At 53.6% G+C, this 25,560-nt stretch overlaps 2 protein-coding genes and 1 non-coding gene across 5 annotated transcripts in view; 2 read left to right on the forward strand and 1 right to left on the reverse strand.

The window, feature by feature from the left end:
- Nucleotides 1-1,063: 1,063 nt before the first annotated feature.
- Nucleotides 1,064-7,728, reverse strand: LOC140900990 (RING finger protein 11). The gene is made up of 3 exons (XM_073319109.1): nucleotides 7,479-7,728; nucleotides 4,306-4,475; nucleotides 1,064-2,938 (listed from the first exon to the last, which is right to left on the reverse strand). Exons 1-3 carry the CDS (start codon nucleotides 7,596-7,598, stop codon nucleotides 2,767-2,769), a joined length of 462 nt encoding a protein of 153 aa, XP_073175210.1. The 5' UTR covers nucleotides 7,599-7,728; the 3' UTR covers nucleotides 1,064-2,766.
- A 1,531-nt stretch (nucleotides 7,729-9,259) lies between these two features.
- TNPO2 (transportin 2) overlaps nucleotides 9,260-25,560 on the forward strand; it is a 30,314-nt gene continuing 14,013 nt past the window's right edge. Inside the window, exons 1-12 of one of the 3 annotated variants that reach the window (XM_073319361.2) lie at nucleotides 9,260-9,458; nucleotides 11,436-11,549; nucleotides 11,894-11,969; nucleotides 13,245-13,394; nucleotides 14,396-14,502; nucleotides 17,079-17,212; nucleotides 18,571-18,652; nucleotides 19,563-19,685; nucleotides 20,533-20,651; nucleotides 22,282-22,342; nucleotides 24,516-24,684; nucleotides 24,948-25,100. In XM_073319361.2, the coding sequence (XP_073175462.1) occupies nucleotides 11,451-11,549; nucleotides 11,894-11,969; nucleotides 13,245-13,394; nucleotides 14,396-14,502; nucleotides 17,079-17,212; nucleotides 18,571-18,652; nucleotides 19,563-19,685; nucleotides 20,533-20,651; nucleotides 22,282-22,342; nucleotides 24,516-24,684; nucleotides 24,948-25,100 (1,273 nt within the window). In that variant the 5' untranslated portion in view covers nucleotides 9,260-9,458; nucleotides 11,436-11,450. Of the gene's footprint in view, nucleotides 9,459-10,305; nucleotides 10,445-11,435; nucleotides 11,550-11,893; nucleotides 11,970-13,244; nucleotides 13,395-14,395; nucleotides 14,503-17,078; nucleotides 17,213-18,570; nucleotides 18,653-19,562; nucleotides 19,686-20,532; nucleotides 20,652-22,281; nucleotides 22,343-24,515; nucleotides 24,685-24,947; nucleotides 25,101-25,560 lie in introns of those variants that run through there. The other 2 variants (XM_073319362.2, XM_073319360.2) reach the window with 2 other exon arrangements.
- LOC140901148 (small nucleolar RNA SNORD41) lies at nucleotides 23,464-23,531 on the forward strand. The gene has a single exon (XR_012155782.1). It is a non-coding gene; the product is annotated as a small nucleolar RNA SNORD41 (small nucleolar RNA).

Consider the following 25,560-nt stretch of genomic DNA (forward strand, 5'->3'; position numbering starts at 1 on the left):
ATAGCTTCCCTAGCTGGAGAAAGAGGGTGGTACCTACCTCCTGGGACTGAGGTAAGTGCTTTGAGCTCATGGGGTAGAAGGAGCTATGGAAATACCCTGGGGGAATGGGCAGGGGGTTGTGTCTACACTGCACCATTAACCTAGAATCCTCCCAAACCACATTTCTGTCCTGTAAGTGTCTGAGGTGGGTCTGAAGGTGTTTTAAGGCCAGGCTAGCTAACCTGGCTGGGGAGATGAATTAGAACCCAGGCAGGAACCCCCAGGCTTTGCAGTGAGGATGCAGGCTGAAGTACTTGGGTGCTACTTGTCCTCCAATGCTCTTGCCCCAATTCCGTCTTGAAGGAAAGACAGTTTCTCCCATAATTGACTGGGAAGGAATCCCAGAGCATCTCAGCCCAGAGATATGTCCCCAGACACACAGGCAAGTGCAGAAACCAAGAGGACATGGTTCAGTGCTGGGGACACACACCCAGGCACTGCTCCCCCAGGTTAACTGCAGTGGAGACATATAGCCTTGAGACCTCAACTAAGACAAAGGGTATCTCTGACCATGTACAACTAGGTGGTGTACATGGTCAGAGATACAGCAGGAGGTGGTAGCCACAGCTGATGCAAGCCGTTGTGAGGGTGGGTAGCAGTTTTGGGTGAAGAGATCACAGGTCCAGGTTAAATCTCCCACAAGCACATCCTATTCCAGCAGCTAGCATTGCCATTCTCTGTGACGTGACCTGGTCCATCAGGAGCACAGTTTAGGCCCATGCTCCTGACCAATTTCCAGCTGCATGAGGAGTACATTGCTGTCCCCCAGGAAACCATGACAGTAGATGCAGCGGCTCCTGTATGGGCCAGGCAGTGATGCAAGTGGTCGTGACAGAGATGGCTACAGGAGTCTTAAATGTGGTCTAGTGTTGCATCTTGTCAGGGCTGTGGGGTTCTGTTCCCCACCGGGGCCTAGGGCTGACATGTCCCTCCTTCAGAGGTGTGTGCTGTGCCTAGGCCTTTGTAAGCTGTGAGGCTGAACGGTAGGAGAGGCTCACCACCAGAAATCCACACGGCCGAGCGCTCACAGGCAATCTATTTTATTGTTCATTTCCCAGGCAATGTACATCAGTCTTGACATTCAAGCGCTAAATCCTTGTTAAGGACAATACATAACTGGAAAAGCCCTTTCACGCCTCTGACATGGGAACTGCTAACAGAGCACAGGCCAGCCCATCCAACTGGCAGCTCACTAAAAAATTGTGCAAAGCCCAGTGGGCTGGGTCAATTCCCGCATGGCGAGGGGCATCTGATGGCCGAGTGTGTGGAAGGCAAACAAGCTGGCTTCGCTAGCGTAGGTTTAAGTCTCAAGGCAACAAGGGAAGCTCCTGGTGCTCCCATCATGCGAAAGAAAACTTCCTATTTCATGGAGCAAACGTGGCCTCTGTTTTCAATTTTCTACTCTTGTAGTTTTGATCAGTCTTTGCTGCCTTGTAAGCCAGCTAAGGCAGCAGATCTGCATACTGTAGAGTTTAATGACTGGTATTAAAGTTGCAATCTCAAAGGGAACAAATTAATTGCTGCCCTACCTTCAAAAAGGAGAAAATTCATCAAAAAGCAACTGCCCTTTACCTGGCACACACTTAACGCACTTAAAATAGCACTAGGGAAGAAACCTGCATTTGGTTATTTAAAACCATTCAGTTGTGACACGATAAAAATCACATTGTGCCAAGCAGATTTGGCTTAATGGAAATAATTTATTTTGGGGACTATAAAACCTTTTGGGGGTGAGAGAAATTCCTCCAGGAAATCGCTTTGTTCAGGCAGATGTGCCAGGTGGAATATTAGAACATTATCTGATTGGTGAGAATAATCTCTAAAGCAGGAGAGAGAAAATGAGCAGGGTTTGGTTTCCCTTCCTCAAACCCAAGATTTACACTAAGGAGGTTAGCGCCTTCACAGGTGCCCTTTGTCGTGCTAGAATTGCAGAGTCCTGCTGTAATGTTGCTTCTTAAAGTCACCCACTACAGGGAGAAGGTTGCTTCTCAGGCACTCCTGTTTGAATAACAGGGGGTGGGGAGCCACTTGGGGGCTTATTTTCATCATTCCAGCCCATTGGGGGGTGGGCAGTTTGGTTTCAGTCAGTCAAGGGGTTAAGCACAACTGCCCCCACTCAGGGGAAGGGAAAAACAGGTGCTAAAGGAGCTGAGTTGTGACTATTTAAAGCAGAGAGGAACAGAAAAAATCCCTAACCAAGCTCAATCTTGAGCAGCCAGCACCTCTACGCTCTTGCACCTTCTGTTTGTTACCAAGGGGATCAGTACCTGTTTTTATTTAACCTCATCCGTTTATCTCTTGCTCTTTCACTCCTGCGTTATGCTAATATTGTCACACTCACGCAGGGACTGCAGCTGAACAGCACCTCCCCCCCCATCCCCATCAGAGCTGGGCCATGCTCGCTAAGGAGCTACTTGGAGAGGCTGCATGGAATGGGCAGGTGCTGCTTTCTGGGAGGGCCCAGGAAGGGAACTTTCAATACCTCAGCCTGACACACAAATACAGAGCTTGTAAGAGGCAGCTTTTAACTGACATTCAGTCGGAGCCACGTTCTAACGGCTCTGGATGATCTGCAAGGCAGCAGGGTTGGAGTTCCTTGCCGGAGTCTTTGGTGTATCCCGTGAGTGTGCAAAATGAAAAGCCCCCAGCCCTCCACACTTGTCCAACTTCCCCCCCGCACCACCAGCCTCAAAGCATTAGCGTGGGCCACGACAACAATGCTTGGCCTCAATTAGTCTCGTAGGAGGCCAGCAGAGCAGCATCGACCGGCTCCATGCAGGAGGGACAGGTGAAGGAGCGCATCAGCCAGTCGTCGATGCAATCCACGTGGTAGATATGCAGGCAGGGCAGGAACCGGATGGGGTCTCCGTACACAAAATCCAGCATGCAGATCACACACCTGTGGCCAGAGAGAGGGGAAGTGCTGTTAGCTTGCCAGCTGCAGGGGAGATACCTGACCCCACTGTCTCCATCCATGCCCTGGGGGCTTTACCCCTCCTATGTTCAGGGGCCTGTCAAGCTAGAGTAGCCTTGAGGCCGCTCTACTTCATGCTCTGCTTCCCATGAGCCCTGGGAAGAGAGAAAAGCCCCTTTCTTCCAGCAGAGCAGCATATAGAGATTCCCAGCCTGGGCATGCTCAGAGGGAGGAGTCTTGACCCAATAAGCTGATGCACAGAGTTGAGTACAATCAAATGCCTCTGGACTTGATGCCAGGCACTGCAAGGCTGCATCAGACCAGTATTCTACCTCCCACAGCGCCCCAGACTAGCTGCTTCCAAGGAAGGTGAAAGCGATCCTCTCCCCCCCCGGCCACATCTATGTAGTAGGGGCTGCTACATCTATCTGAGCAGGGTGAATCCAGATGAACAGGTGTTGGCAAACAGATAGGCTAGCAAAGTGATTTCCAGTCTCATTTTCACATGCCTGTAAGTTTAATACACTGGCTTTTGGACTGGACAGTTTTCCGGTTTGATTTCCTGACCCCTACAGGAAAACTCCTCAAGCATTTGAAATCTAGGCATCGGTCATCAATTCCCTGCCATTGCAGGAGCCTTGGGCACGATGGCAGCTTGATCTCTCGCCTGTTCTCTGCCTGGAGCAGAGTTTAGTCTCCTGACGACTGAAATGCTTTAATGGCCTGTAATATACAGGAGGTGAGACTAGGCTATCTAATGGTCCCTTCTGACCTTAAGCTCTATGAGAGACAACTGAGAGTACAACCAGTGCCCTATTCTAAACAGAAAAAACGGGTTACTTCCCACCTCAGCCCTCCAATGGGAGACTCTCTCAAATACCAGCTGAACTCTGAAATGCAAAACTTAACAAGCAGTAGCTTTCATGGAGGCTTGGTTATGTTTGAGAAAGGGTTTGAAGATAAAGTGGAGCTGTCTGGAAGAAGTGGGATCAGCACACTGGATAGAAAAATATTTGCAGAGGGCAAACTGCGGGCTGGCTGCTCTAGCAGAGAGGTATGAAGACAAGGACTCGGTCCTCAAAGACTTTCCATTCTAGGCAGACGTCATCCAGCCTTGTGTAATACCACAGGCTTGGAGCTAGTCAGTTGTTTTCCCTCGAGGGGTGAGTGGATTTTATGCCAAGCCTGGGAAGTTTCCATGACAATTTTGGAGTTACTGCAAACTAAGGCAGTAAATTCTAAGGACTGTTTAGACATGCATTAGGGGCAGATTGTTCAGCTTTATGGCGATTGCCATCAGCTCAGCCCGGGCTAAGAGAGGAAACGAAGGGTGTCCGACGCAAAGGACTTACTCTTTCACTTTTTTTTCCGATGGTTCCGTGCCCGGATCAAAGATCCCTTTGGGCAGGTGCTGTATCAGCCCGATCCGCTGGGCGATTCGGATCTGTTCCTCTTCTGTTAGCTGTGTGGCAAGTCGGGTCTGGCTCGGCGTGGGGTGATACACTGGGATCGGCTCATGTTCCTTCAAAATCAAAAGACAAGAGCTCATTCCCCTGGTAACAGGCACCCAGGGCTGAACGTCCCCCCTCCTCCTGATTTTAAGAGAAAACAAACCGGGCAGGGATGGGCTAGGTAGACTCAACCCTGCCTCAGCATGGGGGGAGTTGGACTAGATGACCTCTTGAGGTTCCTTCCGGTCTGGCATTTCTATTATGCTATTTAAGGAGTTCATTTTGCAATCTATCCAAGTAGGAGACTTGAAGTGCCCTTATTTGTACTGCAGTAGCACCCAGGAGCCTCAGTCCTGGATCAAGACCACAGTGTGCAAGGTGCTGTACATTATTTAGGTGTATTACGGTAGCATCCAGTACCCCAATCACGGATCAGGATCCTAATGTGCTAGGTGCTGTACAAACAGACCAGAAAAGAGAGTCCTTGGTCCAAAGAGCTTCCAATCCAAGTGTAAGACAAGGGATGACAGATGGATATAGACAGAAAGGGAAGCCCAAGGAAACCAGACTGCTCAGCATAACAAGCAATGCACTCAGCACAGCTGCTGCCTAGCTGGTGTCAAGGTTTCTACAGGCATCATGAGAAAGGGGAGTTTTCAGAGCCCTGTCCTTTGCCTCCCACCGCAGGGCTGTGGACAGTTCTTCATGGTGTTACTGAACTCAGGCACCAATGGAGAACACCAATGCTGCTCCTGAAAAAACGCCAGGCCAGAGACCCAGCCGGATGCCATGATCTGAGTGGCACAGGGTCAAGCCCTTCATCCAGAAACACACATGCTATTCCCTCCTCCAACCCGCAGTGTGTAATACACGTTCCTCCCCCTACAAATGACCGAAAACACTGACTGGGCTGTTTATGCGGCTTCAGACCCATCTGGTGTATCTCTACTAAGGCCATAGGTGCCTTAGACCATGTCTACACTTACAAGCTTTCAGCAGCACAGCTGTACCGCTGTAAGATCACTTGCATAGCCACAATATGCCGATGGGAGGGAGCTCTCCCATCGACAGAATAAAACCAGCTCAATGAAGCTACATCAGTGGGAGACGCCAACAGAGCGCTGTGCATCCAAGCCCTTGTGCAGGCAACACCGGGGGCGGGTTTCCACACCGAGTGATAAAAGTTTTGCCAACATAAGTGTGAGTGTAGACACAGCTTTAGAGTTTACATGGCTCTGAGCATTGGGCAGATCTCTTCCAATCTAACTAGGCGTTTCTACAGCACCCAGGAGACAGCTGTGTCTTCAGGGTGGAGACACCAAGCTGGGAGAGGAATGTTTAGGGTGGAGCTAGGCTGAAATTGAGCACAGTGTAGGCTGAGTATCAGGATACAGTCTGCCCAAGGGAGACTGTGAGAAGCCCCATTGCTTGAGGTGTTTCAGACTAGGACCAAAGGCCTGGAAATAGCCCATGGAGACAATCCCAATCTGGACAAGCCAGGATTCTCTGGCTCCCAGTTTGCAGGAGGTGCTGATGGGAGCTGATCAGAAATACAGCCTGGCTTCTCTGGGAATGCCAGAGGCCCATGTCCAAAGCCAGCGCCTGCCAAAGGCTGGCAAGGGGAAGAGAATAAGCCTGGAACCCAGGAGTTCCTGGGAGGATCCTGCTGGCCCCTGGTGCCCAGCCATGCGCCCATACAGGACTGGGAGTGCTGCTGGCTAAGTCAGGTAGGAGACATCACCCCACCCTCATCTAATACCCTTCCCAAAGGAAGCCCACGCTGGGCCACTCCCAGCATATCACATGAGCCGCACCCCCACCCCCAGAATTGCTCCATGGACCACACCCCTTGCTGCTCCCCTCCCCCAACTGCAGAGCCAGCTTCCCCAAGAGCCCTCCCCCCCACGGGGTTGCAAACCCCCATACTCCCCAGGGGTCACACCACTAGTTGCATAGCGAGCTTCTCCCATAGGCCATAGCGCAGCCTCCCTCCCCACCCAGAATCCCATCCCCATAAGCGGTAGCCCCCTCCTCCCAGCTCAGCCTCCCAGCTTCTCACCTCTCCTGGCAACCCACCTGCCCCATGGGCCACACCTCTGAATACATCCCTCTCCTGGGAACACCCCCATAGGCCTCGGTCCCCCCTACCCCAAGCCAACCCCCAACTGCTCCCCACAGCTCCCCCCCAGCCCATGAGCCCCTCCTTCCCCTACAGGCCACCCCAAGGCTCCCCCCATACTTTCCCGGCGTTGCCTCTCCCTTGCCCTCCCCCCCATGGGCCGCCCCTCTGTCTCCCCTGCCGCCATACTCACCATCGGGCCGCCCCCCGACAGGCCCCATAGCCCCCCAGGCTCCCATAGCCCCCCATGGGCCCCATGGCTCCCCAAGCTCCTCCCCCCGCCACGGCCTCCTCGGCCGCTCCCCCTATGGCCCCCCAGTCCTCCCACAAGCCCCGTAGCCCGCCAGGCTCCCCCGCGCCCTCAGGCCGCTCCCCCTATGGCCCCCCAGTCCCCCCACGGGCCCCATAGCCCACCAGGCTCCCCCGCCCCCTCGGGCCGCTCCCCCTATGGCCCCCCAGGGGCCCCATAGCCCGCCAGGCTCCCCCGCCCCCTCGGGCCGCTCCCCCTATGGCCCCCCAGTCCCCCCATGGGCCCCACAGCCCACCAGGCTCCCCCGCCCCCTCGGGCTGCTCCCCCTATGGCCCCCCAGTCCCCCCACGGGCCCCATAGCCCGCCAGGCTCCCCCGCCCCCTCGGGCCGCTCCCCCTATGGCCCCCCAGTCCCCCCACGGGCCCCATAGCCCGCCAGGCTCCCCCGCCCCCTCGGGCCGCTCCCCCTATGGCCCCCCAGTCCCCCCACGGGCCCCATAGCCCACCAGGCTCCCCCGCCCCCTCGGGCCGCTCCCCCTATGGCCCCCCAGTCCCCCCACGGGCCCCATAGCCCGCCGGGCTCCCCCGCCCCCTCGGGCCGCTCCCCCTATGGCCCCCCAGTCCCCCCACGGGCCCCATAGCCCGCCAGGCTCCCCCGCCCCCTCGGGCCGCCCCCCCAGTCCCGCCAGGCTCCCCCGCCCCGTACCTGGTAGGGGGGTGGAGCCGGGGGGGGCGGCGGGTCCCCGGGCCCCAGGCTGGCCCCGTCCCCCGAGTCGTTGAGCAGCGAGAGGTCATCGGCCGCCTGCGAGGAGAGGCAGTTCCCCATCCCCGCCCGGCGGGCCCGGCTCCCGGCCGGACTCTGCCACCCCCGGCCCTCCGCTGGGGGGAGGGGGAGGGGCAGAGAGCGACGCCGTCCGCTCCCCCCCCCGCCCGTCGCCTGGCAATGGTACAGCCCTCCGTCCCGGGGCATCACGGGAATTGGAGTCCTGGCGCCCTTGGCGGGGCTCCGCGCGTGCGTAGAGGGGAGAGCGTGTGGGTTTGGGAGGGGGAGCATCAGCGAGGAAGGGGAGGGCAGTGAGGAAGGGGGCAGAGCAGGGAGTGGCTGGGTCGGGAAAACAGGCTGTGAGGAAGGGGCTGGGGAAAGGGGAGAAGAGGGGAAGGTGGCAGTGTGGAAGGGATGAGAGGGGGTGTAAAGAAGGGGGGCCCCCCACATCCCCCCAGTGACAAAAGGCTGACAGCATTTTGTTCCTTGGGTGGATGTACTGGTGAAAATCCATTTGGGAATCGATTTGATTCACCCCACATGACCTTCATAATTTGGGAATATACCTAACCTTGGACTAAATGCGCCACTTTCTCCTGCCTTGATCCTACCCACTTGCCCCTCATTTGCTTTTCAGGGTGCATGAAGAAAGCCTGGAAGATTTTTTCTTTTCCTTGTCTTATACGATTGCAGATTCATCATCACATGCTGGCATCAAACAGAGGGCAGAGTTAAGGTTGTCTGGTCTGGGGGTGACTGACCAGGGCTGGTTTGTTAGGGGAGCAGGGTCCCCGGTAGGAGTGCTGGGCAAGCAGAATGGGGCAAGCCCCCGTGCCGCAACCCTGCTCCCCAGCAGGAGCACCAGGCGAGTGGGTGGAGATGGACAAGTCCCTACGCCCTGACCCCATTTTCCCAGTACGAGTGGTGGTGGGGGGAGAGATTGGGACTGCAGGTAGAAGGGGTGGGGAGGGGTCCCTCTTGGGCTGGCCCAGGGCCCCACAAAACCATAATCTGCCTTTGGACTCAGGACACCTGGGTTCTATTCTGGCTCTGTCACTGACCTGCAATGTGACCCTGGGCAAGTCACTTCCTTTCTCTGTGCCTCAATTTCTGCTCCCAGCCTGTGCATCTTCCACGTTTCAACTGATTTAAAAGCATCCACTGTTGTAGCAATTTAACCAAAATTAGTTTAAAAATGACACCTATAGTTAAACCTGTATGACTGTGGAGACCAGGCCTCAGGTATGTACAACACATCTGACAGGTTAGATAAGAGATTCTCAAACTGGGGGTAAGGACCCCTCGGGGGTCACAAACTTAGTACATGGGGGGTTGCAAGTTGTCAGCCTCCACCCCAAACCCTGCTTTGCCTCCAGCATTTATAATGGTGTTACATATGTAAAAAAGTGTTTTTAATTTGTAAGGGGGGGGGTTGCACACAGAGGGTGGCTGTCAGTAAAAAAAGTTTGAGAACCACTGGGTTAGATGCTACTGTAATACAAATAACCCCAAATCCCATTCCCCTTCCAAAGCTGGTGCTAGAACCCAGGCGTCCTGGCTCCCCACCCAGGGATAGAACCCAGGCGTCCTGGCTCCACCTTTCAATCACAGCTTGGTTCGACAGATTGAGGGAAGGGGGCGTGGCTACGACCTCTCTTTGGGAGCCGAGCCTGCCCCTTCCTCTTATCACGTGACCGGTGCCCGTTTCTTTCCCCTGCACGTGACCCTCCCTCCGTTTCCCTCCCTCACGTCACGTGGTGCGGCCGCCAGCGGGCGGGGAACGGCGGCCGGCCGGGGTCAGCGCCCGCGTGTCGCGTTCGCCTCGTTTTGCCGCCGCCGCCGCCGCCGCCCTCCTGGGCCGGGCAGCCGGAGCCGCCGCCAGAGCGAGAGAGGCCGCCGCGCCCGCCTCTGGCAGCCGGGCAGGTACCGCCGCGCCGGGCCGGCTAGGCCGCAGCGCCCGCCGGGGCCTGCGAGAGGCGGGCGGGGGCAGCGTGGCCGCCTGGGCGCGGGGAGCCGGGGAGGGGCGGGCGTTGGGGGAGCTGAGGAACCCCGGGGGGGGAGCAGGCGGGGAGAGGATGGGGGGGCGGGAGGAGCAGGCGGGGAGAGGATGGGGGGGCGGGAGGAGCAGGCGGGGAGAGGATGGGGGGGCGGGAGGAGCAGGCGGGGAGAGGATGGGGGGGCGGGAGGAGCAGGCGGGGGAGGGGGGCGGGAGGAGCAGGCGGGGAGAGGATGGGGGGGCGGGAGGAGCAGGCGGGGAGAGGATGGGGGGGCGGGAGGAGCAGGCGGGGAGAGGATGGGGGGGCGGGAGGAGCAGGCGGGGAGAGGATGGGGGGGGCGGGAGGAGCAGGCGGGGAGAGGATGGGGGGGCGGGAGGAGCAGGCGGGGAGAGGATGGGGGGGCGGGAGGAGCAGGCGGGGGAGGGGGGCGGGAGGAGCAGGCGGGGGAGAGGATGGGGGGGGGCGGGGGGAGCAGGCGGGGGAGAGGATGGGGGGGCGGGGGGAGCAGGCGGGGAGAGGATGGGGGGGCGGGGGGAGCAGGCGGGGGAGAGGATGGGGGGGCGGGAGGAGTGGGGGGGCAAACTGGGTAAGCCCAGGTGGAAGGGGGTTCGATGGGAGATCAAATGCAGGGAGGCCAGGATGGAGCGGGGGGGGGGGGAGTCTCACAGGGTGGCTGCGGGGAGGGATGAGCTATTTGGGGTTGGGAAGGCTCCAGGGTGAGATTGGGGTTGGGGGAAGTCACTGGAGGATGTAGGGTGCGGGGGAGGAAAGAAGCATTTGGGGCAGGGAACTATGGATGGGTCCCGGGCCTGTTCCTCTTTCTGGGCTGAGGGCCGGGGTGGTCTTGCCTCAGGGCTGTGGGAGGATGGGACCCTCTCTTCTTTCCCACCAGCCCAAATGGCACCATGCAAGGTAACCCCGAGAATTTGCCTCATCCTGAAGCTTGGGATTTGGGGCTGGATCAGCAGGGACTGGTAAGGGGGGCTGTTTAGAAAAGGCAGGCCCAGAGCAGTGGTGGGTTAGGAGGAAGTGGGGTCCACTCTGAAAAGGGTGGGGCAGAGAGGAAATGGTGAGGGTGGAGGCTCAGTCTCTCTCCACGTGTCTCTCTGGGTTGTGAGCACTGGATTCCATGAAAACTACCACTAACTTATTTTCAAGGGAGAGACAATGAGGGCATGCCCCCCCCCAATCTCTTCATCTCATAATCCACTGAGTGCTCCCCTTTCGCTGAACTCCCCATTTGGTTAGGTTTCCTGGTGATAAGCATTTGGGGGACCATAGAAGTTTGGGGGATTCCCCCCAGTAGTTTGTTCTCCAGTCCAATTCTAAATATCCCAAATGATGGTGCTTCCCTTGAGAAATTAATTCCACAGTGCAGTAGATCCCTTGTAATAAGGAAACCTTTCCCATTTTCAACCTAAACTTTCACCATCGGTTTCCCTGCCATTATTCCTAGACCTGTACTTCCCTGGAGATGGATGTGATGCTGCTGGGGGAGCAGAGGGCCCGATCCAGCAGCCACTGAAGCTCCTGGGAAGACTTCCATTGATTTAAATGTGCTTCGGATGGTGCTCTAGCTCTGTGATAAGTTATGCTAATATTATCCCCACTAAACCCACCCTCCAAACTTTAAAACAAAAATAGCATTTTCAGTAAGTCTCGTTCCTGCAGAAGCAGCAGAAACTTTTCTTTCCTCTGTATGAAGGTAGGAAGGACCTACGTGCATTGAGAAATCCTTTTCTTACGGAGCCGTCTGCTCATGGATCAGAGCTGTGTCCAGTCATAGCTAGTGCAGGTCCATCCTGGCTGACAGCCAGAGTTCTGCAATGCCTTATGATCTTCGTTGCAGTTTAGTGAGATGCTCTGAATGTAGTGTCATTAACCTCTTTTCCTTCCTGTGTAGTTACAGCTCTGCACCATGGATTGGCAGCCAGATGAGCAGGGACTACAGCAAGTGCTGCAGTTACTCAAAGATTCCCAGTCTCCTAACACTGCCACGCAGCGGGTTGTCCAAGATGTATCCTTGGAATAAGCCAGGCTACGCTCTAGAAAGTCTTTGCAGAACCAAGTTGTGTATGTTTGCTTCCCTAGCTCATTGCTGTGTAAACTGTGCTGAAAACTAATACCCTGTAAGTCGAGGTGCCTTGCATAGCCTTAAAATGGGGGGGGGGAAAGAATTTTCGTACTCCTGTCTGTGGATTTATTTTTGTATCTTAGAAGAATCTGTGTCACTGACATGCAGCTTGGCAGGGCACCCATCTGGTCCTTCCTGTTGCAAAGTCCAGACAGATGCTGTGCATCAGCCTTCCTTTAAAATCCCTGTCTGGGCTGAGCGCCTTTTTCTTTAACTTAGCGCTGTAGAAACTGAAGCAATTGAACCAATTCCCCGACTTCAATAACTACCTGATATTTGTATTGACACGGCTGAAATCGGAAGGTACGTTACCTGCTGTGATGAAAGTGGATGGAAGATGCACGGGGACTTGTCCCTATGCCACTAAGTGTGTCTTGTATGCAAAATTCCTCAACTGGGGATTGTTGGGATAACTCATGTGAACGTGCCAATAAAAAATTGAGTGTTGGGAGGTGGGTTTCCTGGTGGGGATGGTGCTCCACAGACACATCTGAAGTAGGCCCCCTTGCTTTTTAAATGAGCTTGTATCTGATCTCGGCCTGACACCTGAAGCCCCTCAAGGTTCTTGCTGGAGTATCTGGTAAACTTGAAATGTCTGCAGATGTTTCCTTGTGAATAGCTGTAAGTTAATGATTTTTCCACAGGTGGTGTTGCAAAAAAAAAGAGGCTCTATGGCAAGTTACTGACTTTCCTAAGAACTTTGAGGTGGTGCTCAGAGTAGGGATCTGGGGTGCCTAGGTTCTCTGCCTCACTGTGAGAGAGAGACTTGGTCAGTAGTTGAGCAGGAGATGGGAAGTCTGTGATTGGTATGTACTGATATGCCCCCCATCACCATAGTATCTGGATGCCTCATAATCTTTCTCACGCGCACATCTCATGAGGCAGGGAGACGCTGTTATGCCCATTGTACAGATGGGAAACTGAGGCATGATGAGGCTAAATGGCTTGCCCAAGATCACTCAGGTGGAGTAGGAATTGAATCCATGGCCCAGGCTAGCGCTCTAACCACTGGACCAGCCTTCCTCTCCAAGCTGAGAGTACAGTGTTCTGTTCCCAGCTGTGGGAGAGATTGTGGGCTAGTGGTTACAATAGGGGCACTGGGAGCCAGTACTCCTGGCTTCTATTCCCAGCTGAACTTGCTGAGACCTCTTCAGTGACTGAGTTCACCACCTGCTCATTTTGGGCCTCTTCAAAATGGGGCTGGTACTCTGTCTCAGGGTAATGCAAAGCCTTGGAGTGCATTGCGAAGCGGGGGTTGTGTTCGAAGAGGAATGGCAAGTCACTGTGTTTGTAGATGAAGGTATAGTGTGAATATAACAACAAAAGGCAGATAGCTGCATCCTAAACCTTTACCTGCATTGAGATTATAGGCATCTGTACCTGGGCAGCAAACCCACGTGCTTGTCATCCTTTCACCCTACAGCATGTCAGAGTGTTCAACAGACTAGATATGTACAGGAATCTCTTCTCACCCAGTCACTCACAGTTAAGCAGCCACCTGTGAGGTGAGCAGCAACAGCTGTTTATGGAATTTTTTAATTTTCTCTCCCCCCCCCTCCAAAAATTCTCTCAAACCAGATGAACCGACTCGCTCGCTCAGTGGGCTGATCCTGAAGAACAATGTGAAGGCACACTACCAGAGCTTCCCCCAGCCCGTGGCGGAGTTCATTAAACAGGAATGTCTGAACAACATTGGTGACGCTTCCTCTCTTATCCGAGCCACTATCGGTAAGAGCAGTGGGGAAGAGACTGGGTTGCACTGTAGGAAGTGAGTCCAGTTTCAAGTAGCGTTTACAGACACTCGCTTATGTCATGTAAGTTAATTTGCATGTAGGGGAGAGGCGTATATTGTAATGATCCCATTAAAGCGAGGCTGTGTTTGCTGCCATGGAAAATCATCAATGTCCCATGTTGTGTCGTCTCCTTGTCAGGAGAGGATTTTTCTAATTGCTGGTGCTGAGTTCTTCCTGCTTTACCAGCAATGAAGAATCGGTGATGGGAACTTAGCTGATGCAGGAGGTGGGATACAGCCCCGCTTGCTCTCCTGTACGCTTCCTGCAAGGCCAGTAGGAATAAAACACTCTAGCCTGGTCTACCCTCAAGTGTAGTGGCTTAACTATGCTGGCATAACTAAAGCAGTAAACCTGTCTCCTAATGTAGATGCAGTTACACTGATATAAAGCCCCTTATACAGTGTCTGTATTAGGGCTTCTACCAGCAGATCTGTTGCTAAAATAATCACGCCTTTCACTGATCTAGTTATGTGGGTAAAACTTTAATTGTAGGTCAGGTTGAAGTCAGTAAAATGAGTGCACGTGTGTCAAAAGTGCACAGAACAGATGTGGAGCAAGAAAGTGTCTCTAATGAGGCGGGTGTGCTTATCTAATGCTCGGGAATCATCTTGTGTAGAAGCCTCCGGTCCTGATCTTTGCCTAGCAGGTCTGGTAGCATCGCCGCTTCTGGAATGCGTGGTTCCTGGAAAGAACTGACCTGTCCGTCTTACTGCTAAAGGGGTAGCAGACAGATAGAAGGGTCTGACTGTAGTCTGGTTCTATGGGATTGGGGGCCTGATTAAACCCACTGTGTTAGAGCAGGCTTTGGGGAGGAGATTGTGATAATGCCTATTTGGGGTGGGAAATGACCTTGAGAGACTGAATGAGTGGAACACTTGATTTGACCAGCCAAAGCTTTGCATGGGGAGTGAAATGTTGTGTGTTTCCAACTGGCAGGGATTCTCATTACCACCATAGCTTCCAAGGGGGAGCTTCAGATGTGGCCAGAGCTCCTGCCGCAGCTATGCAACTTGCTGAACTCTGAAGACTACAACACGTGTGAGGTAAGACAATGTCGGAGGAGAGGAGGCCGCGGGATTACATCAGGGTCTCTCTCAACTTGGGCGTATAAAAGGCGAACTCTGTCACCTGCTCAAATCCAGCCCGGCTGGGTGGCCCTGAAGTGAACTGAGTTATCGAATCTCAGTCTGGTTCCCATAGGTATAAATGTCCATGTTTCTGTATTATGGTATTATGCCTCAGTTTCCCCTCTGTAAAATGGGTCTGCTTTCCTAATGTAACCCACACGTATGGAGTGTGGTTCTCTAGCCGTCGGACTGAACCAGAATACATAGTTCATGAGTCTGTATAGCTTTTGAGCTGACAAACCTTGGTCTTCTAGCCCAGAGAGTAGAAGTTCGTGCTGTTAGATCTAGAGGTCCCCAGTGTGATTCCCCCCTGCTGACCGCACCCCCCCGAAACATCTCATTTTTCACTAACATCACTGGTAGACAAGGTAAATACCTAGACATGGGTTCTGTGAGGGGAGCGCACTTGGAATTCCTCAGATGGAAAACACTGGGGTGGGGTAAAGTACTGTCCTTCACAGGGCTGCACGGGCATTTTTCAGGGCCTGGGGCAAAATCTGAAAGTGGAGACCCCCACTCTTCCCTCCCCTCCCCCCCACCAAAAAAAAAAGGAAAAAACCAACGAAAACAAAAACCACTTGGGATGGGGATGCTGGAGAGCAAGGTCACCCCTGAGTGGTGGCTCCTGCTCAGGGGAATGGTCCCAGCTCCCCACTGCAGGCTTGGCTCAGCTGCCCCTCTGTCATAATGGAGGACGGCTGGGTCAAACTTGAGTGAGTGGTGTTGTGACCAGTCACAGAGGGTCTTAGCACCAGGTTGCAATGCCACTTAGTTTGGAGGCCCTCTCAAAGGGAGGCCCAGGGCAAATTGCACCTTCCCCCAACCCGGCAGTCCTGATCCTTCCATCTTGGAGTCAGGATGACCTGGGGGGGACATAAGGAGAACAGGAAATGGACAGAACTCCTCCCAGCACTCATGTTAGCTATTCTGCTAAGGCTATCCACTCGGTTTCCCTACATAGACAAGGGCTTAGACTGTCCTTGCTTAAAGCATTTACATTGCCTTGTCTGGCCTTTGAAATGCATACCTTCCCAAAGCGATCAGGGGAGGGGTCAAGGGGTTTAGTTGTGAAACTCTTGGATTCTGTGCAAAGCAGAGATGCAGATAAAGCTAAATCTTGCAAGGAGCTGCCAAGTACTTTCCCACCTCCTGCAGCGGCACACCCTTGGGTTCAGTTAATGTCTAGTCACAGTGAAACCCCAATTTGTTTCCATCTCAAGTTGCCAGGGAGAGTGGTGATCCCTGTTCCAAAGAGTTTACAGTCTAAATAGACAAGAGAAAGGGTGAGTGGGGGAAACTGAGGCACAGAGTGAGAAGCCCAAGGTCACAACGCAGGTCGTCCAGTGATGTACCCTCTAGACCATGCTGCCTTCCTCAGGTTTATGATGGTGATAGCATTGCCTTCTACATAGCTATGGTTATCACCGCAACTTTAATGGTAGCCATTGTGCTTGGCGTTTGTATAAGACATCGCTGGGTCTGGGAATGCTAACAGCAGTACACAAGCAGCCAGGCTACATTTTCCATCCCTTCTTTGTAAACACTCATGGGTTGAGTTTAGATTTCACCTGCGTGTGTCTGTACAAAGCTATTTTTGCATTGTTCTCCCAAGCACCATAAAAACATCAATCTTCCCTTTCACTCTGCAGTCAGCTGCCAGCTTTGGGGTGGGGCACTGGTCTGGGACTCTGAAGATCTGGTGCCAATCTCAGTTCCTCCACAGACTCCCTGTGGGACCTTAGCCAAATCTCTCTGTGCATCCTTTCCCCAGCTGTGGTGGGATAGTACTTCCCAGCCTTAAGGAATACCTCCCAGTTTGAGATGTGGAGGTGAAACTGGGATGGAGGCTAGATAAATACCTAGATTATTACAGGTGGGCAAAGTGAGGTGCTGTGCCTTGTCTGATCTCACAGAGTTAACCCTAGAACTGGGGGAGGGGCTCCAGAACTCCTGGCTCCCAGTGGGATGTTCGGACTGCTAGCCTGTGTCACTTTCAGGAGTATCCCCACTGAAGGACAGAATGTGCTGTGTGATAGCACAAGATCTGAAGATCCAGGTTCTTGCAAGAACCCTCAGTTTAATTGGGCCCTTCACTGGCTGCTTTCTGGGGTAGTTGGCTGAGGTTCTGAGGGAAGGCTAAAAAGGAATCTTGGGTTAGAGCATTGGTTCTCAAACTCTTGTACTGGTGACCCCTTTCACATAGCCAGCCTCTGTGTGCGGACTCCCCCCCCCCCCTTAAATTAAAAACACTTCTTTACATATTTAACACAATTATAATGCTGGAGGCAAAGCGGAGTTTCGGGTGGAGGTTGACAGTTTGCAAACCCCCATATAATAACCTCGTGACCCCCAAGGGGTCCCGACCCACAGTTTGAGAACCTCTGCATTAGAGGAATTCTCAGTAACCTGGGGTTCTTATTTACATGGCTGTAACATATCTTCTTCCCTTGTGGACCCTTCTGTGAGTGAGCTGACGAGTCTGTTGTGTTTAGGGGGCCTTTGGTGCCTTGCAGAAGATCTGTGAGGATTCTTCCGAACTCCTGGACAGCGATGCTCTGAATCGACCCCTGAACATCATGATTCCAAAATTCCTTCAGTTCTTCAAGCACTGCAGCCCCAAGATCAGGTGTGTATTAGTTTGCCTGGCGGTGTGGGGAGCGCTGCGCTCTTTGCCGTAGTGCTGGGGTACAGGTTGGGCATGCGTGAATGAAACCTCAACGGAGCCCGCCCCTTCGTAACATCCCACTTCCGTTTCCTGAGTGCATTCACTTTCTGCTTTGGGGGATGTCTCTCGGCTGGTCCCAGAACCAAACCACGATCGCTGGCGAGATGCCAGTGAGCTTCCAAGTGTCTGGAGGATCTCTCCCCCCACACCCTGACTCATTCTTCATAAGCAGAATGCATGGCCTCATGCTTAGCTGTAAGCTGAACAAAGTTCAGCAACTGGCCCAGAAGGAGCAGTGAGAATTCTGCTCAAGTTGTCAGTTAGAACAGCCATCCTGCTACACAATGTTGTGCTGCGTTTTGCTCAGGATGAGATTTAAGTAGCATCTCTCCTGTAAGATTTTCTTACTTGTCTGGCCCCCATCACTACAATATCTAAGCATTCACCATCTTTTATGTATTAATCCTCCTCACCCCCCTGTGAGGCAGGGCAGGGCTATTATCCCCATTGTACAGATGGGGAACTGAGGCACGGAGTGGCTAAGTGACTTACCCACGGTCATCCAGGGAGTAGGTAGCAGAGCAGGGAATTGAACCTGCATCTTTGAATTCTAGGTAGTGCCCTAACCACTACACATCCTTCCTCTCAATCTCCATGCTGCCCCTCCTGGGGTGAAATACCCAACTAACTTACCCTCTGCACCACAGTGGAGGAGGAGAACTCTGCCCAGGAACCCCAGGGCAACCCTCCCCCCACCCCCTTTAATGTCTAGACAGGACACCCTGGTTTCTACAAGCTCTCCCAAAAGAACCCCCTCCTGGTGAGCTACATGCAACTGGGTTCCATCATCTGCAGAGGCTAAAGGGCTGAGCTGGGCCTGCATGCTGTGTGTGCAGCCTACAGAACAGCTGAGAGCCCTTGAGATCAAAGCTGTGTACTGGTCCCACTAACGTCCCCGCCCATGGGAAGGTCAGAGGTCAAGCCCTGAAATGACTAGACGGGCTGCTGTTTGAGCAGTGACCTATACCTCCTTTGTGCATGGAAGCTGGGCTCACAATCCCTAGCTTTTCATCTGTAGATCTCAAAATGCTTTTCAAAGGAGGTCAGTCCCATTTTACAGGTGAAGAAACTGAGGCACCAAGAAAAGTGACCTGCCCAATGTCACCAAGCCACCAAAGACAGGAATATCCACTGGGACCACACTGCCTCCTAATGTCTATTTCACTAAAATCCCCTTTTGGGAGGGTGGCAGGGGTCACCACCTGGAATACTTTGGTGACCCACTATCTTTTTTTTCCCTCCCCACCCCCACATATCAGGTCCCATGCCATCGCCTGTGTGAATCAGTTCATCATGGACCGAGCTCAGGCACTGATGGATAACATTGACACCTTCATCGAGGTGAGGAGACATTTCAACGCACTCTTGCTGGCAGGCCAGACCCAGGTGTCTGGATGGTCTCAGACAGATGTGCCCAGCCTAATGCTGCTGCTCTGCTCAGCTTTCCCATAAGGCATCTGTTTGCAAACCTCCCTGAGTGCACCACAGCCTGCGATTCCAGAGAACGCCAGCTGCTCTGAAGTGTGGTGATAACACCCAGCTCATATTGTGCTCTTCTTCTGTACAGCTCAAAGCGCTTTATGTAGGAGGTTTTACAGTTGGGGGAAATTGAGTCATGGAGCTGAAGTGATTTGCATAAGTCACCCAGCAGAGCTAGGAATAGAACCTGGGTCTTTTGCCTCCTCATCCAGAGTGCTATCCCCTGAGCCACGCTGTCTGCCTTGTGGGGGTAGGGACCATTATTGTATCTGTGCTGAGCACCGTGGAGCCCTGCATTTGCTCCCCTGCTGATGCTTAAGGGTCTCCATGACCGGGGCGACCACAAGACAAATATTCACAAGCTTTGTCTGGCTCCTTTGTACAAACACCACCTTGTATCTCCCTCCTGTGTTAGCCTCTGACTTGTGCATCCATTTTAACCCCCCCGGATGTCTAGCCTGTGCTGAGGAGTCCAGAATATATCTGCAGCTTCATGTACTACAGGTCTGCCTCTGCGTAGGGCTGCGCAAAACTGCCTGGTACCCTGGAATTCTCCCCTGGCTTTTCACAGGCTCCGTAGTGTGTAGAAATCCCTCCCCCACCCAAGTTAAACCAGAACATCACTGTTTGAAAGCCAAGCCTGCTCCAGCCCTGTCAGGCAATAGCCTAGGGACTGGCTAGGCCTCTCTCTTCCATGCCATGGAAGTCAGCAAGGGAATTCCTGCTCTAGGGACCCTTGGTGTTGGAGTCTCAGCTCCCTCTTTCCCCATAGCACTTGTTCGCTCTGGCGGTGGACGAAGACCCCGAGGTTCGGAAGAACGTCTGCCGAGCGCTGGTGATGCTGCTAGAGGTCCGGATAGATCGTCTGATCCCTCACATGCACAGTATCATTCAGGTGTGTCCCAGAGCGGAATCCCGCAGGCTCTTCAGTGGTGGATTGGGCTTTCTGGGGACACTGTGGATCGAATCAGCAATTAACTGTCTCCAGGCTTTGAGGGGAGGGGGTTAATGTAAATGGTGGCCCAAGCATGGGTGGGGAGAAGGAGCAACAGACCTGCTAGTAAACTGGCTTATGCTGTAATCAGATTCTCAGGTTGGTGTGAGCGCCCCCCTTTGGTTGCTGCTTGCCCTCTCCACACCCGGCCTGGGTTTACTCTTGTGCCCAGACAAGTCCAGGAAGCTGGGCTTCTCTGGTATAACCTCTGAGGTAGGGACCTTAGGCTGTTGGTTTGCTGAGCATCCAGTTTCACACCTGTGTTTTAAAGGCAATTCCCACCCCAGTTGGCATTCGGTCAGGACGCGGGTGACTGCCCCTACCCGGAGATGTGATGGTGGCTTGATTACAGAGCTTTGGGATGTTGGTTAATGCCCCATACACTGTGCCCCCTAGCATCAGGTTTCATGGAGACTCACGGTGAAGCGTGCTGAGCCCTGTGTAGGTTGAGATCAGCCAGGTTTGTCCGCCGCCTGGCATTTCAGCACGTAGGGCTGTCGGGGACCTCCTGGGTCATGGACTATAGGTCCCTGCTACCGCAGGCCACCCCGGGCGGTCATGTCAAATAACATTCGGAAACATATCCAGCTCCGTCTTCAGACTGGTTGGGTTATTGGAGCCAAGTGCATGAGGTTCTCCTTTCACGGTGGGTGAAACAAAGCGCGTGCAGGGGGAGCTGAGCCGGGAGCTGCTGTGTCACGGGCCTGCCCTGAAGCTGGCATTTGATCGTCGCTGCTCTTCTCCCCAGTACATGCTGCAGAGGACCCAGGACAATGACGAGAACGTAGCCTTAGAAGCCTGCGAGTTCTGGCTGACGCTAGCAGAGCAGCCCATCTGCAAAGAGGTGCTGTCCTCGCATCTAGTGCAGTGAGTAGCTTTGCTTCTGTACGAGCCGGGGAAGAGTTGGGAAGCCTCTTGGGGCTGCCACTGTGGCCAGTAGGGGACGACTGGTTCAGAGAGCTGGGCTGGTAGCAACCCTGGAGGCACGCTAGGAAAGGACAGGCAAATACTGTTGCTTTTGAGGGTGTGTTTGCTCCCCTGCTGATGCTTAAGTGTCTCTTGGTTGGGGCTGGAGGTTGGGCTAAGTACAGGGATAGCTGGCCGGTGATACAGGTGGTCAGATTGAGGCCAGGCACACATCCCTTCCTGCTGCCAGTTCAGCTTTGCAGCCGCTCTTACTAGTAAGCGGTGTGTGCATGTGAGCTCTCCTAACCGGCTGTCTACAGTACAGTGAAACTGACTGTGGCTCGTCTGTGTCTTAGCCGGGTTTGCATAGGTTTATTGCCACACCCTAGGCAAAGATCAGGCACTGAGCTCCCCATGCTGAAGCAGCACCAGAGCGCTCAGTCCTTGAGTGGATTGATTAAAGCTCTCAAAGGCGCCGCCCCCCCCCCCCCAAAGTAAAGGGACCATATTAACCTCCTCAGGGTGAAGCAATAAACCAATGAGACGCATGCAAATTGATCAGTAGCCTTGATAAGGCTTCCCAGACAGGGGCAAAGGACTGAGCCACAGGGCTGGGAGTCAGGACTCCTGGGTTCTATTTCCAACTCTGGCGGGGGGGGGGTGATCTAGAGTTTAGCGCAGGGGACTGGAAGTCAGGACGCCTAGGTTCCATGCAATGTGCAGACACCACCGTAAAATTCACTTCCTTCTATTTAAAAAGAAGGAACACTTAGTGCAAAGACGGTTTGTTTTTGTAACTAAATAATTGAAGATGGTATTTATGGGCTAGTGCGTTGGGAGCTTGGAGTCAGGACTCCTGGATTCCATCTCTAGCTCTGGGCAGGGACTGCAGTTGAGTGGTGGGGGCTGGGAGTCAGGACTCCTGGGTTTTTTCCTGCTCTGCCACTGGTTTGCTGCTTCTGTTTGCTGGTCTGTAAAATGGGCAGAACCCATTGAGAGCTGACTGTACAGCTCCAAGTATTGGATAAGCCTGAACAGGGTGGGTTGGACATTGTTTATTGCTCAGGGCTGATCTATGCTGGAAATCTACGTTGGCATAGATATGGCTCTCAGGTGTGAAAAATCCACACTCTTGACAGAGACAGCTATGCAGTTGTAACCCCTGGAGTAAACAAACAGTGGTAGGTCAATGGAAGAATTCTTATGTCCCCCCAGCTACCGCCCCTCACAGAGGTGGATTAACGAGGGTGACGGGAGAATGGTTGCTGTAGCGAGTCTATGCTGAAGCCCTGCAGCAGTGCTGCTGTAGCGTTTTAGGTGTCGTCTCAGTCTCCAGTGTCATGTGCCTGTCTAGCTGTTGGCTAGGAGGCCGCTCCGCAAGCAGATTCAGTCTGAAGCTCTTGGCTCGTTGCAAGTGGTTTCAATAACCGAACAATTTAAGGCATTTAGAACACAAAACAACTCGCTTAGTTGTCCCCTTTGTTCTCTAGTACTGGCTGGTTATAAGCACCTGCCCCACTCTGTGATTTCCACCTCCCTCTCCTCCGACCTTGATTTTTGAATCCACCCTTATTCCCCCTCCTTTTGACAGATTGATTCCGATCTTGGTGAATGGAATGAAATACTCTGAAATCGATATCATATTGCTAAAGGTATGTGTCTGTCGATGCAAAGAGAGGGGAGGGTGCGCTTGGGACGGCCAGGATGCCTGTGTTCCTATCCCAGCTCTGACACTGACTCCTCCTGTGGCCTCAACCATGTCCCTTCCTTTCTCTTTGCCTTAGTCCTTCCTGTCTGTAAAATGGGATTAATGCTTGCTAAATACAATCACTGAAACATGCTGTGTATGAAATTCTCTTCTCAAATCATCCCTTCAAAGGGCAGGGAGCTGTATCTGCCTCCAAGTTACCTAGATCATTGTTTGCAAATCAAGAGAATCTCTCTCTGTTTTAATGAGCTGCCTACCAGCTGTATTGATGTATTAGGGCATTTTGTGTTTGCAGTGCAGCAAAGCATTCAGCATTGAGAGCTCTGTGGGGAAGGGACTGTCATCTTGGTCTGTTTGTACAGCACCCAATGCAGTAGGATCCTGGCCCATGACTGGGGCTCTTAGGTGCTACCGTAATATATATAATATTAGTACCTGAGTCTTTGTTACTGGACGCCGTGGCCATTGGGTAGCCTGAGTGAAGCTAGTTGCCAGGTCTCAGTCCCCTCCTGGGACCCACACACCGTTGGCACTAGTTAGCCCCCTCTTGTGGCATGGTCAGGAGGGGGCCAGACTGAGATCCAACTACTGAGGCACAGTGAGGTGGGTGTTAGGAGTGAAGCATGGCTTGCTGTACCCTGGGCAGTGTGTGTCAGTCTCCAGGACCGTTATGTCCAGGCTGTGTTACACATGCTTATTGAAAGGGTAGCCTTGGAGATGTCTGTGGACTGCTGGCAGTGAAGCTCCCTGGTCCATGGGACCCTTCCTAGAGGGAGGATGGGCTGGCAGGTAAGGTGTTGCACTGAGACCAGGTTCAATTCTTTCTCTGCCACAGACGCTCTGTTGTGACCTTGAGCACGTCACTTAATCGTTGTGCACCTCAGTTTCCCCATCTGTGCAGTGGGGATAGTTCTTTGTTTCGTGTGGAAGCTATTTGGGGCAGGCACTGTGTCTTCAAAATGGGGCCTTGATCCTGGGGCGCTACCGTAATACACCTGCTAAGGAAGAGGACTTTTAGCACTATTATAGGTCATAGGTTAGGGAGAGGTACCAGTTCATGACCTCCTGGAAGTGATGTATAATTTCCAACCTGATGACAATGATGGTTGTTGTATTCATACTGTCTGATCCAAGGAGGCGTGACTGGGAGCAGCTATGAAGGGGGATCTAAAACAGGAGCATGTTAGGTACAGACGTGGCCTTAGCTGGGGCTGGGCGTCCCGTCCTGCTGCGAGATCTCTGCAAAACTGTGCCTGCAAGAGCCCAGAGACTTGATCCTACAGCCCCTCATTTCTAGTGGAGGGTAGCACGGGAAACTGGGACTCAGGAGAGCTGGAATCAATTCCCAGTTCCGCCACTGGTGTGCTGGGTGACCTTGGGCAAGTCCCTCTCTGCTCTGTGCCTTAGTTTCCCCTGTGTAAAATGGGGATAATGATACTGCCCTCCCTTGTAAAATGCTTTCCTGGTTGGGTGCCAATGCCTTCCCTGTAGAGGGTGGGGTCTGACACAAGCTCAGTATGCAGAGCAGATGCATGTGGCATGAGGGCTTGAGCAGTGTGCTGTGAAGCCATGGCGGTGAATTTCAAAGGCACAGAGGGCAGGTGAGCACCCAAAATTTCCCCAAAGCACTTCAGCAATACAGCTGCGCAAGCCGTGTGGTGGGGGTATTTGTGAATTCCCAGGTGCTGAATCTTAGGGCGCAGCTATACTGCAGCGGGACATGGCATTTCCAGCTCCGGGAGATGCACCCACACTTGCTTCGATCAAACGAGCATGCTAAAAACAGCCATGTAGTCACGATGGGCTAGCGAGTTGAGTATGTACCCGGGGTCTCGGACAGAATTGTGTTCAGGATGCTTAGCCTGAGCCGCTGTGACTGTGCTGCTATTTTAAGTGCTGTAGCCCGATCAGAGCTAGCACAGGTACGTCTCTCCGGGCTGGAAATTACAGCTCCAGCTGAGGTGTAGCCGGACCCCCAGACACCTGTTGGAGTCCAACTGTGGTTCTCCTTTAAAGGAAATGGCAGAGGGTTGCTAGCAGCTGCTCTCCGGAGCACCCCACGCTGAGAACCATCTTACGGCTGTCAGTTGTACCCGAACTGCTTTCTGTCGCCCCAGGGTGATGTGGAAGAGGACGAGGCCATCCCAGACAGCGAGCAGGACATCAAGCCCCGCTTCCATAAGTCACGCACCGTCACCCTGCAGCACGAGGAGGACCGGACGCAGGATGATGAGGATGGGGAGGATGAGGACGATGACGATGACACGTTGTCGGACTGGAACCTGAGTAGGTCGGGGAGGGGCTGGGCTCGCGCCCAGGTCTGGTTTGGGCAGAGCATTGTCGATGGTTGGGCGACACCATAGCAAGGCATTGGCTGAAGTGCAGCAGAGTCCTCACCTTGCCCAGAAAAGCCGGGTGTCCTAAGTGCTGCCTGCTGGGGACAATCTGGATTGTGTGTGCAGCACCTGGCGCAGCAGGGCCCTGAGCTGAGGTCAGGGCCTCTTGGCTTTGCCATAGTATAAATAATGAACGTATATTCATCCCCACAGGGAAGTGTTCGGCTGCAGCCCTGGACGTCCTGGCCAACGTGTTCAGAGACGAGCTCCTCCCACACCTCCTCCCGCTGCTCAAGGGGCTGCTCTTCCACCCCGAGTGGGTCATCAAAGAGTCTGGGATTCTGGTCCTGGGGGCCATTGCTGAAGGCAAGTGCTGTGTGTGTGGGAGCTGCGGCGATGGATCACATCCACCAAGCAACCCGCAGGGGCCGGTCGATGCTTGGTGGTTGGGAGGCAACATAACCGATCTAGTGTGCAGTGCTGTACAGGGTGGGGAGGGGGAGAATTCCCTCTGGGTGGTCGTCTCTCAGCTGTTCCTCGTCCTGTAGCCTTATTGTGCAACAACAGGAACTGCCAGACTGGATCCGGCCCAAGGCCCATCTAGCCTGGTATCCTGTCTTTGAGTGACCAGCACCTCATGCCTCAGAGAAAGGCAAAGGAGCCTTGCAGGAGCAGATGTGGGGTAATCTGCCCCCATGGAGGTCTCATGACCCCTAATTATCAGATGAGCGTAAACCACAAAGCATGAGGCTTTATGTCCTTCCAATGCTTTGTTAGCGCTAACTGCTCTGTCTCTGGCTACCCTTGTTATCCATGTAAACATCCA

Source organism: Lepidochelys kempii, chromosome 20 (genome assembly GCF_965140285.1).
Source record: "Lepidochelys kempii isolate rLepKem1 chromosome 20, rLepKem1.hap1, whole genome shotgun sequence".
Lineage (NCBI taxonomy): Eukaryota > Metazoa > Chordata > Testudines > Cheloniidae > Lepidochelys > Lepidochelys kempii.